Source organism: Neomonachus schauinslandi, chromosome 6 (assembly GCF_002201575.2).
Source record: "Neomonachus schauinslandi chromosome 6, ASM220157v2, whole genome shotgun sequence".
In the NCBI taxonomy this organism is placed as follows: domain Eukaryota; kingdom Metazoa; phylum Chordata; class Mammalia; order Carnivora; family Phocidae; genus Neomonachus; species Neomonachus schauinslandi.
The window spans coordinates 2,396,567-2,408,126 of record NC_058408.1 but is presented as its reverse complement, the minus strand read 5'-3'; the positions used below and the strand labels follow the sequence as shown (position 1 = coordinate 2,408,126).

The 11,560-nt window shown below is 66.1% G+C and overlaps 1 protein-coding gene across 3 annotated transcripts in view; it reads left to right on the top strand.

Annotated features, from left to right (window-relative positions):
- Positions 1-11,560, top strand: part of ARHGEF11 (Rho guanine nucleotide exchange factor 11) — an 84,099-nt gene that overhangs the window by 70,719 nt on the left and 1,820 nt on the right. For 2 of the 3 annotated variants that reach the window (XM_021682074.1, XM_021682077.1), the window contains exons 22-38: positions 227-353; positions 2,689-2,868; positions 2,964-3,011; positions 3,172-3,359; positions 3,590-3,736; positions 4,006-4,085; positions 4,191-4,316; positions 4,789-4,906; positions 5,565-5,743; positions 6,096-6,171; positions 6,284-6,451; positions 6,868-6,958; positions 7,554-7,679; positions 8,035-8,096; positions 8,860-9,078; positions 9,299-9,625; positions 11,287-11,495. In XM_021682074.1, coding sequence (XP_021537749.1) covers positions 227-353; positions 2,689-2,868; positions 2,964-3,011; positions 3,172-3,359; positions 3,590-3,736; positions 4,006-4,085; positions 4,191-4,316; positions 4,789-4,906; positions 5,565-5,743; positions 6,096-6,171; positions 6,284-6,451; positions 6,868-6,958; positions 7,554-7,679; positions 8,035-8,096; positions 8,860-9,078; positions 9,299-9,625; positions 11,287-11,495 — 2,471 coding nt within the window. Of the gene's footprint in view, positions 1-226; positions 354-2,688; positions 2,869-2,963; positions 3,012-3,171; positions 3,360-3,589; positions 3,737-4,005; positions 4,086-4,190; positions 4,317-4,788; positions 4,907-5,564; positions 5,744-6,095; positions 6,172-6,283; positions 6,452-6,867; positions 6,959-7,553; positions 7,680-8,034; positions 8,097-8,859; positions 9,079-9,298; positions 9,626-10,483; positions 10,574-11,286; positions 11,496-11,560 lie in introns of all 3 variants that reach the window. The other variant, XM_021682078.1, reaches the window with a different exon arrangement.

The following is an 11,560-nucleotide window of genomic DNA, read 5'->3' as shown; positions in this document are numbered from 1 at the left end:
GTCCAGTCCAGAGGACGAGTCCCAGGAGCTGGTCCAGTCCAGAGGACGAGTCCCAGGAGCTAGTCCAGTCCAGAGGACGAGCACCGCGTCTCCGGGTCCTGTGCCCAGTCTGCTGTCATCCATGCTTGCTCATTGCTCTGTCTTCTGGGCGAGGCGGGAGCGAGGGTCCTGGGACACCATCCCTGAACAGAAAGCAGAGTACCTTTCATTATCTTTCTGCTTCCAGTCAAACCAGGCAACGTGAGGAACATCATTCAGCACTTTGAGAACAACCAGCCGTATGATGCCCCAGAGCCTGGGACGCAGCGGCTGTCCACTGGAAGCTTCCCTGAGGACCTGCTGGAGAGCGACAGGTGAGGGGGGCTAGGTGCCACCTCCTTGAGGAGGGGAGCCCGGGCGGGGTCTGCAGCCAGTGTCGATCCCAGCTACCTCGTCCACTCCCCTAGACCGTGAGGTTCCCGCCGCAGACCTCGCAACCGCTCCCCCAGCCTCCCCGCCTGGGGCTTGTCAGGAAAGGACCTGCCGTGTGCTGGCAATCAGGCCGGCGGAGGACGGAGCCCAGCCCCTGACCTCCCAGCCCAGGGACTGCTTGCCCTTAGCATTTGCTCCAGTTCGCCCGGGCTACTGGGCAGCGTCTATGCCAAGGCTGGACTAGAGCAGCTAGTCCCGACAGCATAGGTGACAAGGCCAGGAAGACCGTGGGGCAGGGAGGCAGGGGGAGGTCCCAGAAATAGCGAGGTCACACGGAGACGGTCGTGGCGCCTGTGAGGAAGAGCGCTGGAGATGAGGTTCTGCCGTCTCAGAGCAAACGGCTCTTCTCCTCCCAAAAACGAGAGGGGTCTGCAAGCATGTTGTCCACCTTGGCCAGGTTCTAATGAGAACCCTTCTCTGGCTGGAAACGTGCTCTTGGACTTGCTTTCGACTGTGGTGGGACAGCAGTTCCATCCTGTCTCACACTCTCCAGCCAGCTCTCAGTGAAAACCACCCGTGGTCGGAAAGCTCCGAGCACGTTCCTTCGGTCACCCTCGAGCCGTAGTCCCCGTGGTCCTGCGTGTGCAGAAATAACACACGTGTGCACCCGAGCCTGAGCCCCTGAGCGGGCGCACACCCACTCACCAGGGAGCGGCCTGGGTAGTCACCCATCTTACCTCCAAAACCATCATCACGCCGTGAGTCTGCCGTTCCTGCCCACACAAGGTCACTCCTGCTTGTAGTAAGCCCCTAAGCTGCGTGCGTGCGTGCGGGAAGACTGCCGTAGTGAGAACAGACAGGTTTAAGGGAAGAGGAAGGTTACGTTTGTCCTGAGCTGAGAGATTGAGTTTTAATATTAGCGAGTGAACTAAATGTATGAAGTATGTGACGTGTAGGCCTGACGTCACGGATGCATCAAACGGTTAGATAGACGGAACATCAACATTTTGAGAATAAGGTGAGGCCTTTTGCAAACTGGTGTTCTTGAAGTTGCCGGGTAACGACCCGGGCCCCGAGGCACTCACCAGGCTCCCGGGTCCACGGTCAGCGGCAGCCCTCGGCCTGGCCGACGGTCAGCTCGCCGGCCCTCTCGGCAGCACTGTGGGGCAGGGGTCGGCAGATGAAAGGGGCCCGCAGTTCCAGAAGGCAGTGTTCTAGGGCCTGGGGGCCAGCGGAGGGTGTGCCCCCCCGCTCCTCACCCGTGGGGACTGGGAGGCTCAGCGCGGGAGCCTCGCCGGCAGCCCGTTGGGGACACTGGGGCAGGTGCTGTAGGCAGACTCGGTCGGAGGCTGTTCTGAGGAGATGAGCTGGCAGCGGGGCTTCTAACCCTCCGGACCCGGGGCGGCTGCGCTTGGGTCCTGGGCAGTTCGGAGAGACGTGGTGAACGGAGAGCGAGCCGTTTGGCTCGTCTGCGACAGCCTGCTGCGCTCTCCAGGCCGTCCGTGGTCCTACCTGCAGGCCGGGATGTACGTGATGTCGGCAGGGCTGCGCGGGGAGGCACCATCTGGGGGCAGCCAGGGTCAGGGGTGCCATCGTCACCGTGCTCGTGCACTGCAGGGCGCAGACAGGAGTGGCACCGGCCATCAGCCTCTCAAGGCCCAGGGACACATGGTGGCCAGACGTGGCTGCCGGGGGGCAGCCTCCTGCCCGTCAGGAGCCAGGCCCCCCCGAGACGGCCGGCCTCCAGGAGGGGGAGTGCAAGCCAGGAAGTGTGCTGCAGGATAGGAACAGGAGACCCCACGCCGCAGCTGAAGCCGGAGCCCGGCGGCGGGTAGACTGTCCGCTGGGCCTGCCAGTGAGGAGGCCAGCACGAGCGTGAGAGGGAGGCCCCTTCGCCTCTCTGGTAGGAAGTCCTATAAAAGGAGAGCAGAGTCCGCGGTGGGGGCTGACCTGCTCCGGAGCCGAGGGCGAGAGGGACTGGCCAGCACGCGGCCCAGGAGCAGGGCCTCTGGTGTCCACAGCTGTCCTGGTGGGCATCGGGTCTTTGGCGTCTGTCCACAGCACACGTCTGGTCTGTTGGTCCCGGATTTCACTTTCCTGATGGGTCACGGGGAGGATGAGAGGCTGAGCAGAGGCGGGAGATTGTAGGGCAGCGGCAGGAGTTGTCCCTGGGAAGTTCGGCCCCTGCAGGGGCGGGGGGAGAACCCCTGAGTCAGGGCAGCAGACCATAGCCGTCCAGGCTGCCAGACCCCAGGGTGTCTTGCCCTGCTCCCCCAGCTCCCGCTCAGAGATCCGCCTGGGCCGCTCTGAGAGCCTGAAGGGCCGGGAAGAGATGAAGCGGTCCCGGAAGGCAGAGAACGTGCCCCGCTCTCGCAGTGATGTGGACATGGACGCGGCCGCGGAGGCCGCCCGCCTCCACCAGTCAGCCTCATCCTCTGCCTCCAGTCTCTCCACCAGGTGAGGGGGGGCTCGGGCAGCCGGGGGGGCTCGGGCAACTGTGGGGCCTCAGGGCCAAGGGGCAGCGGGTGCTGAGAGCTGACTTCTCTCCACAGGTCTCTGGAGAACCCAACCCCTCCTTTCACCCCCAAAATGGGCCACAGGTGAGTGAGGTGCCCCAGCCGCACTCCCACCCCCGAGCGGCTGGTGGGGCGTGCATCTCGTCTCCACAGCCGCTGGTTTCCCACGGGCACGGGGCAGGCGGGGAGCACAAACCCCTCGTGTGCGTCCTTCCTGCTCATGAAGCTGCCCCCTTTCCCCCAGGAGCATTGAGTCCCCCAGCTTGAGCTTCTGCACAGACGCCCTCCTCCCCCACCTCCTAGAGGATGACCTGGGCCAGCTGTCGGACCTGGAGCCAGAGCTGGACGCCCAGAACTGGCAGCACACGGTGGGCAAGGACGTGGTGGCCGGGCTAAGCCAGAGGGAGATTGACCGGCAGGAGGTCATTAACGGTGAGGGTGTGCGCCTCGCATTCGGCGGGGAGTAAGTCGGGCGGCGCCGGGGGGACGGGACCAGGTCGGCATCACCGTTCCTGCCCTGGGGGTGGCGACGTTGCCGGACCTTCAGACACCAGCGCTCCATTGCCTCAGAAGTGAGGTGGTTTGGGGTGACGATCGTCACTTCGGATACCTGCTGACCTCCCCTGCTTTGTCCTCCTCCCATCCTGCAACACCGCGCTCAGAGCTGTTCGTGACGGAAGCCTCCCACCTGCGCACGCTCCGGGTCCTCGACCTGATCTTCTACCAGCGGATGAAGAAGGAGAACCTGATGCCCCGGGACGAGCTGGCCCGGCTCTTCCCCAACCTGCCCGAGCTCATCGAGATCCACAGTGAGGGGCCCGTCCTCCCCGCCCGCTGTCCCCCCACACACTCTCTGGCTAGCCTTCAGGTCTCTGTCCCCAGTCCGCCCCCATGCCAGGGCCTCCCTGAGCAGATGACCCTCACCAGCTCTCCCTGGCCCGGAAACCAGCATTCCCTCCCCAGACCCTTCCCCCCCCCCCCCCCCCAGCCCTGCTGCCATGAGCTCCCCTCTCTGGTCGTGGAGGGCCCGGCAGCGCAGCTCCGCCCCAGGCTTCCGTGTCCCTTCTCTCTGCCCCAGATTCCTGGTGCGAGGCCATGAGAAAGCTCCGGGAGGAGGGCCCCATTATCAAAGACATCGGTGATCTCATGCTGGCTCGGGTACGCTGGGAGGAGACGGGTCCCCTTTCCCATGGCGGCAGGAGTGGTGGAGGACGGCATGGGGGGTAGGGGGGTGACACCTGGGCGGTGTCCCTTGTGCCACAGTTCGACGGCCCCGCCCGGGAGGAGCTCCAGCAGGTGGCTGCCCAGTTCTGCTCCTACCAGTCCATCGCCCTGGGGCTCATCAAGACCAAGCAGCGCAAGGAGAGCCGCTTCCAGCTCTTCATGCAGGTACGTCCGCGGCCAGGAGGGTGAGCTGGGGTCACCAGGGACCTCCTGGATTGCCCTCCTGGCCCCCCTGGGGCGGGCACGCTGGCCTCTCCTCCACCCTGGGGGGCGGCCCAGCACCTCCCCGCACCCACCCACTGCCCCAGAAACACTGGACCGTGCCCGCTCTCGAGACAGACCGCTGCTCCCTGAAAGGAGCCCCAATTCGCAGTCAGAAGGCCCCGTTCACCTCCTAGTACCTGTGGGCCTGTAGGCGGATGTCCGCCTCCTCGTCCGTAAGATGGGCGCAGCAGCTACTCAGTGGTGTCTGTCTGGCCACGTCCCTTCCTTGGGTTCTCTCCCTGCCCTCATCCACCTTGCCCTAAATATTTAAGGAGTTGCCCTCTGGGGTCAGGACCCACTTGGGATTTTCCCTTCCCTCCGGGCCCCGCGCCCATCGGCCAGCTCCTGACCAGGTTGACCGCTCTCCGTCCAGGAGGCCGAGAGCCACCCTCAGTGCCGGCGGCTGCAACTCAGAGACCTAATCATTTCGGAGATACAGCGGCTCACCAAGTACCCCCTGCTGCTGGAGAGCGTCCTCAAGCACACGGATGGTAGGGCATGGGGGGCACGGCCCCACTCAGACCCCGCTCTAGCACTGACCTTCTCTGGTCTTCGGGGTCTTCGTCCTGGCCTTGTTAGGGTTAGTCTCAAAGAAAGTGACTGTACCCGGGCTTTGAGGAAGACAAGGTGTTTGGCCGTGGGAGGAGGGAAGGGCCGCTCCAGCCTGTGTGTGGCCCCGGGGCAGATCTGATGGAAGCATCCAGGTGCACGCAGGGACTCCCCTGTGACCATGGTCCCACACCGGGGCCAAGGTGCATTCAGCGCCCATCCATCCCCCTGCTGGACACCGCCTCTGTGCGGTGCCCAAAAGTACAGCCCCCTGGGGTCCTGAGCATGCCTCCGTGCCCTCGCATTTGGGGCATTGGCTTTCGGGTATGGAGTGGCACCCCAGAGACTGTCATTGCCCCCGGGCCTCCCCTGTGTCCCTGGGGCTGGTTGTGGTCCAGACGGCAATTCCCAAGAGCTGCCGGTGTCTTCAGAGAGCAGCGGTCTGGAACCGAGGACCCTCAGTGACAGGGACCCTTCCGTTCGAGGTCCTCAATTAGGCCAAGGCGGCAGTCCTGTGCCCATGCCTGCCGGCTTGCCAGGCACGGTGGGTTCCAACAGGCTTCTCAGGAGCCCTGACCGCCACCTCTGCCCCATCGGCAGGTGGCACCTCTGAGCACGAGAAGCTCTGCCGGGCGCGGGACCAGTGCCGGGAAATCCTCAAGTATGTGAACGAAGCGGTGAAGCAGACGGAGAACCAACACCGACTGGAGAGCTACCAGAAACGCCTGGACACCACGTCCCTGGAGAGGGCCAGCAACCCCCTGGCGGCAGAGTTCAAGGTGGGAGGCCCAGCACGGCCAGCCCCCCACACCCACTTGGGGCACCCCTGGGAGCAGAGCCGGGGCCTGGAGGGACTCGGAGCAGGTGGCATGGGCTGGTCTGGGGTGGGGTGCCCTGGTGGGACCCCACGCACACCCGGGCAGACAGCCCCACCGGCGGGACTGGACGCTGGAACCTGAGGTGCTGGGGAGAGGATAAGACGGGGTCGGGTGCGGGAGAGGCCCAGTGGGAGCGTCAGAGCAAAGTCCGCCTCCTGTTGGCCGCTGGCCCCCAGCTCGTCCGCCGGGCGTCTGGCGCCTAGACGGTTCTCACATGCGGTTGAATGGATGGATGGATGGTGTCTCCTTACAGAGCCTGGACCTTACAGCCAGAAGGATGGTCCACGAGGGGCCCCTGACCTGGAGGATCAGCAAGGATAAGAGCTTGGGTAGGTGTGCGGGAACTGGGGCGCACACCCAGGGGGCTACCGGGGGGGCAGACCGCCCGACGGCCTCTGGCCCTGCGTGGCCCGGGGGCTCCTGACGGCGCGCCCCCCGCAGACCTCCACGTGCTGCTGCTGGAGGACCTCCTGGTGCTGCTGCAGAAGCAGGACGAGAAGCTGCTACTCAAATGCCACAGCAAAACGGCCGCGGGCTCCTCGGACAGCAAGCAGACCTTCAGCCCCGTGCTCAAGCTCAACGCCGTGCTCATCCGCTCCGTGGCCACAGGTGCCCGTGGGGCGGGGGGGCAGCCCGGGGGCCACGCTCCCCGCTCCCTCGCGGACCCCCTGAGCCGGAGGATGTGGCCCGGGATGGGGGGGCAGCCCGGAGGACAGAGGCAGGAAAGGGCCTTGGGCTCACTGTCTTCGTCTCTCCCTCGGGCCGATGCCTGCCCTGCCTCCGGGGGTTGTGGGCGGTGATGGGCTTCGAAGCCCCTGGCCCTCCCGCCCTCACTGTTAGGAGCAGAGGGAGGGGGGCGGCTGTGAAGGGGACACTCAAGTGCCGTCCCGGCGGTGGGTCCCACGTGGTCCGCTGACCCGGTGCGTGTCCTGCCGCGGTCCTCGTCCCGAGTGGAGGGTCAGGGCTCCGAGGCTGCCGTCGGCCTCTGCCGCCCACACTGACCCTCCCCGTTCCTCCCCACACAGACAAGCGGGCCTTCTTCATCATCTGCACCTCGAAGCTGGGCCCCCCCCAGATCTACGAGCTGGTGGCACTGACGTCGTCAGACAAGAACACGTGAGAATTGAGGGGCCACGCGTAGCTGCCATCCCCTTGGGGCCAGGGCGGTGTGTATGAGCGGCGCACCGTAAGCGGGGCGCGGGCCGGCGGGGACAGGGCAGGTGCAGGGGGCTCCGGGGCCGCCGTCGTTGCCCGAGTCCAGCGTCACCAGTGCTCCTTGCTCTTCTCGCTTCTTCCCGCTCCCTGCCCTCGGGGTCTCCCTTCCCCTCCAGGCTTCCTCCGTCCACGTGCTCCTGGCGGACTCCCGCCTCCAGGGCCGCCACCCACCCACCCCGTGTCCCCTCGGCGGCCGATGGGGGGGCGTGACTCGGCACAGACTGGTTGAGTCAGACGGTGTCTCAGGGTCAGGACTCCTCTGTGGAGCGTGGGTCTTGCTGCCTCTCGGCCTCGTGTGGAGGAGGCGAGCAGCTAGACCGTGCCTCGGCCAGAGCACAGCATTGGGCCGGCGTTCCGTGGCACGTGGTGGCCAGCCCCGCGCCACCACGGGAGCCGCCGGGCGGTGTGGGGAGGGTGCCTACAGGCGGCTGGCGGCGGGGGGGCACGCCCCGCCTCGTTCTCACCACCAGCCCTCTCTGCTCCTGCCGAGCCACAGATGGATGGAGCTCTTGGAGGAGGCCGTGCGGAACGCCACCCGGCACCCGGGAGCTGCCCCCACGCTCGCCCATCCCGCACCCCCGGGTGCCCAGGAGCCCACACACCAGAGCCCCACACCCAGCAGGTGCTCACCGCGGGCCCCGGTCGTCCCCACTGCAGGCCACCTCTTTGCTGCCTCTGAGCCCTTCACCCCCCTGTCCTCTGTCCCGTGTGCTCACCCCCAGCTGGCTGTCCTGGAGACCACGCCTGAGGTGGGGTGCGGGGTATACCGTCGGGACCAGGAGAAGCTGGCCGGCATCCACCCTCCCCCCCAGGTTGCCGACCGACGGCAGGTGCCGAAGCCTCACACCTCCCTTTACAGACCTGCCTTCGCTGCCCATTCTGACGCAGGAGGCCAGGGAGCATCCAAGACCTCACCCCTCCTGGCTGGCAGAGAGTCAGAACCCCGGCAGGTGACCTCTGGTGGTTTCTTCCCTCAGGGTCCGGCTGGATGGCTCAGAAGTATTCCACAGTGAACCAGAGCCCGGGGAGCTGCCCGGAGGTATGTCCCCTTAACTGTCTTTGCGGGAACCCCCTGGTCCAGTGTCGGTAGGACAGGTCGGGAGGTGATGGGAGAGGCCGTCAGGGCCAGAAGTGTGAGGTTTGGATAAGAACAGAGAAGTGAGTGAGAAAAGGGGGTCCAGGAGGGAAAGGAGAGCGGACCTGAGCGAGTGTAGACGAGCTCGCTTGGATGGAGGTTCCGACCCTGGCTCTCTGGGGACAGGTATTTGGCCGTGGAGGGAGAAGCGCAGTGGGGTGGAGTCCAGCGGCCCCTGCTTCCTGCAGCTGAGCGTTTCCGTGGAGAATGACATGCCTGTGGGACACCGTCCCTGGGATGGGGCTGGCGGGGGGCGAGGGGTCCCACACAGGAATCTCACTGAGAGTTTCTTCGGGGAAGAACGTAGAACCCTGGGTTTAGAGAGAAATCTGGCGGGCTCCGCATCTGGGTCCCTTTTCTGCCCCCTCCGGTCTGTGCCTTCTCTGGCTCTCCGTCAGCATTGTAAACAGCACTGCCCACCCGTGTTTCTCAGAGAGCTCCCTGAGTGTCTCCTGACCAGAATTTAAGCTCCACATGGGCGGGGATCCTTGTTTCATTTCTGGTGTATGGCCAAGAGCCTGGGACGGTGTCTGGCCATAGTAGGTGCTCAGTAAACATGCGTGGAATGAATCAGTCAGGGTTCCAGCCCCTCGAATCCAGAGCCGGGCATGGGGTCGGCCCCCACGTGCCTTCCCTCCCCTGCCTTACGCTGCCCTCTCATCCGCAGCGGGCACTGGGCCCCAGCCGAGGGCCAAGGGGAAGCACCCGGCCCTGCTGGAGGATCCCGAGCAGGGGGGCAGCCTAGAGGAGGAGCTGGGTGCCCTGCCTCACCCCTCCGCAGCCCTGGGTGGAGAGAGCAGGGGCGGCCGGACGAGAGACCCCATCCTCCTGCCCCTCACAGTCCCTCTGTTCCTGGACGGGCTCGCCGACTCAGCCCTGGAAGACGGTGAGTGCCTGCCGGCCCAATGGCCCCGGTGTGCTGGCCAACACCTGCAGCCCCCACCTGCCAGAGGGCTCTTCCTGCACCCTCTTGAGGAGACCCTTGTGACCCCCTGCCCCCACCACCAGCTCCGCCCTGTGACGTTGGGAGTCGGCGGGGGGAGCAGCACCCCCGTGCCGTCCCCGGGCCCCATGCCAGGGAAGCCAGCATCCTCTTTCCCCTCCAGTGGAGAGCCTGCGGCACCTGATCCTGTGCAGCCTGCTGCCGGGTCACCGCCCGGAAGCACAGCCCGCCGGGGAGCCCGAGGACGACCTCACCCCTACACCGTCTCTCGTGAGCAGCACCTGTCACCCCGCGGGCCCCGGCTCCCCGCGGCACGCCCCCCCTGGGGGTGAAGGACCAGAGCAGGAGGACGCGGCTCTGTGCCCTCTGGAGCGGCTGCCCCCCCGGGCCAGGAATTCTGGGGTCTGGGAGTCTCCCGAGCTGGACAGGAACCCAGAGGAAGAGGCCTCAAGCACCGAGGCAGCAGGGAGTTACAAAGTCGTGAGAAAAGGTAAAGTAAATCGGCTCGTCCCGACAAGACAGGCTGACCAGGTGGAGGCGAGTCTCCCGGACGCCTCATCCTCCCGGCTGTGTGGGCAGAGGCTCGCGCCGGGGCCCGGGAGGGGACGCTGACGCCGCACAGAGGCTTTGGGGTCGGACCGCCGGGCTTCAGAGCCCATCCCCTGGTGTCCGTGTGACCCTGAACGTGACCGTAGCCCAAGGACGTCAGCACTGCCTTGCCCACCAGCGTCCTGAGGAAACCGTGTGGCTCTCCGGGGGGGGTCACCTGACACGGGGCCCCGGCGGCATGGGAGGGTCACACGACCGAGCCGGGAGGGTACGTGGCCACCCGACGTGGCCAGGGCGGCCGTGGGCAGCGTCAAAGCCCGAAGAGCCAGGAGCAGCTGGGATGGGGGCTCCAGACGGCTTTGGGCAGAGCAGTGAGCCGAGGGAGGGGGGTCCCCCAGCAGGAAGGATGGAGTGAGGCAGGTGCTCCCGGGGGGCCAGGGTAGGGTCCCGTCCTCCGCTGCACTTCTCGCCCTGTCTGCCCGAGGCTCCCCCTCTCCTGGTTTCTGGGAACTGACCTTCCTTCTCTGCCCTTCGGTGAACCGGTGGACAGCTTCTCTGCAGCCCCCTGGGTATCTTCAGTGCGACCTGTGTTCACTTTGTTGTCCTTTCTTTTTCTCCCCCTGCTGCCTTCGCCCGCCTTCCTGCCCCCCTCTTCTCCCCTGCTCCCCCTCCCCTGCCCTGCCTGATCCCCCTCCTCTCCCCTGCTCCCCCTCCCCTCCCCTGCTCCCCTTTCCCCTTCCCTGCTCTCCTGGTCTCTGCTCTCCCTGGTGGTGGCGGCGGCTGGTGGCGGCTGGTGCAGCTGAGGTGGTGGGCAGCAAGGCTGTGCCCCCAGAGAGCGGCCAGTCAGGGCCTGAGCCACCCGAAGTGGAAGGCGGAGCAGAGGCGGCTGGTAATGATCTTCCCCTTGGAGCCAGAACCAGGCCAGGGTTGGAGTGTGGGGCCTGCGGGGGGGCAGAGCCAGGCTTTGGGAGTTGACCACTGCCTGCAGTCACAGGGCGCTCCCCTGTGCATCCTCTGGACCCCACGAGGAGTAGCACCTGGGGACAGGGGAGAGCCCCGGGCGCTAGTCGGGACACTAGTTGGTGCTGGGTCCTGAGACAGGGTCGGGAGGCGCAAGGGGCCCGGAGCCCCACGTCCTTGGTGTCTCCCTTCCCCTCCTGCCGTGGCTGACCCCGTGTGAGCCCAGGGGCCTGTGGGATCCTGCAGGAGACGGCAGGGGGGCAGGGGGCTGTGTGGACGTTCATGGCAGAGCTTGAGATGGGGCAGATGTGAAGGAGCCTCCCTGTGCTCATTTCCCCACCAGCCCCCCTCTCTACTCCTCCTTCAAGGACTGGGAGGCGCTCCCGTCTCCTTATCCTCCACCACTGAGCATTTTCCCTCCCGCGTAGGCCAAGCTGAGCAGGAGGGCCATCGAGAAGGCTTTCTGGAGGAGGAGGGCCTTTCGGGGACGGGTGGGCAGCGTGAGGCCAGCATGCGCTGAGCTTGTCCGCAGGATGGCATCCCCAGCCCCCCGGGTCGGTGTGGGAAGCACTGGGGGCACGGGAGGTGGTTCCTGCTTCCTCTGTATCCGCCTCCTGACGTCCTTCTCTTGCCCGGGGACAGGGAACTGCTTCTATGTCAGCATGCCGGCAGGACCTCCGGACTCCAGCACCGAGCCCTCCCAGCCCGACGGCCTCCCTCCCTGGCAGCTGCGGGGAGGCAGTGGAGGTCGCCGGCGCCCCAGCCGCTCCCCACCCAGCCTGGCCCTCAGGGACGTGGGCAGCATCTTCCGCACCATCGAGCAGCTCACCGTCAAACTCAACAGGCTCAAGGTGGGTGGGTGGGGCGGGGGGTTGGGGCCTTCAGCCCCTTGTCCCAAGAGCCATCGCCCCACAAG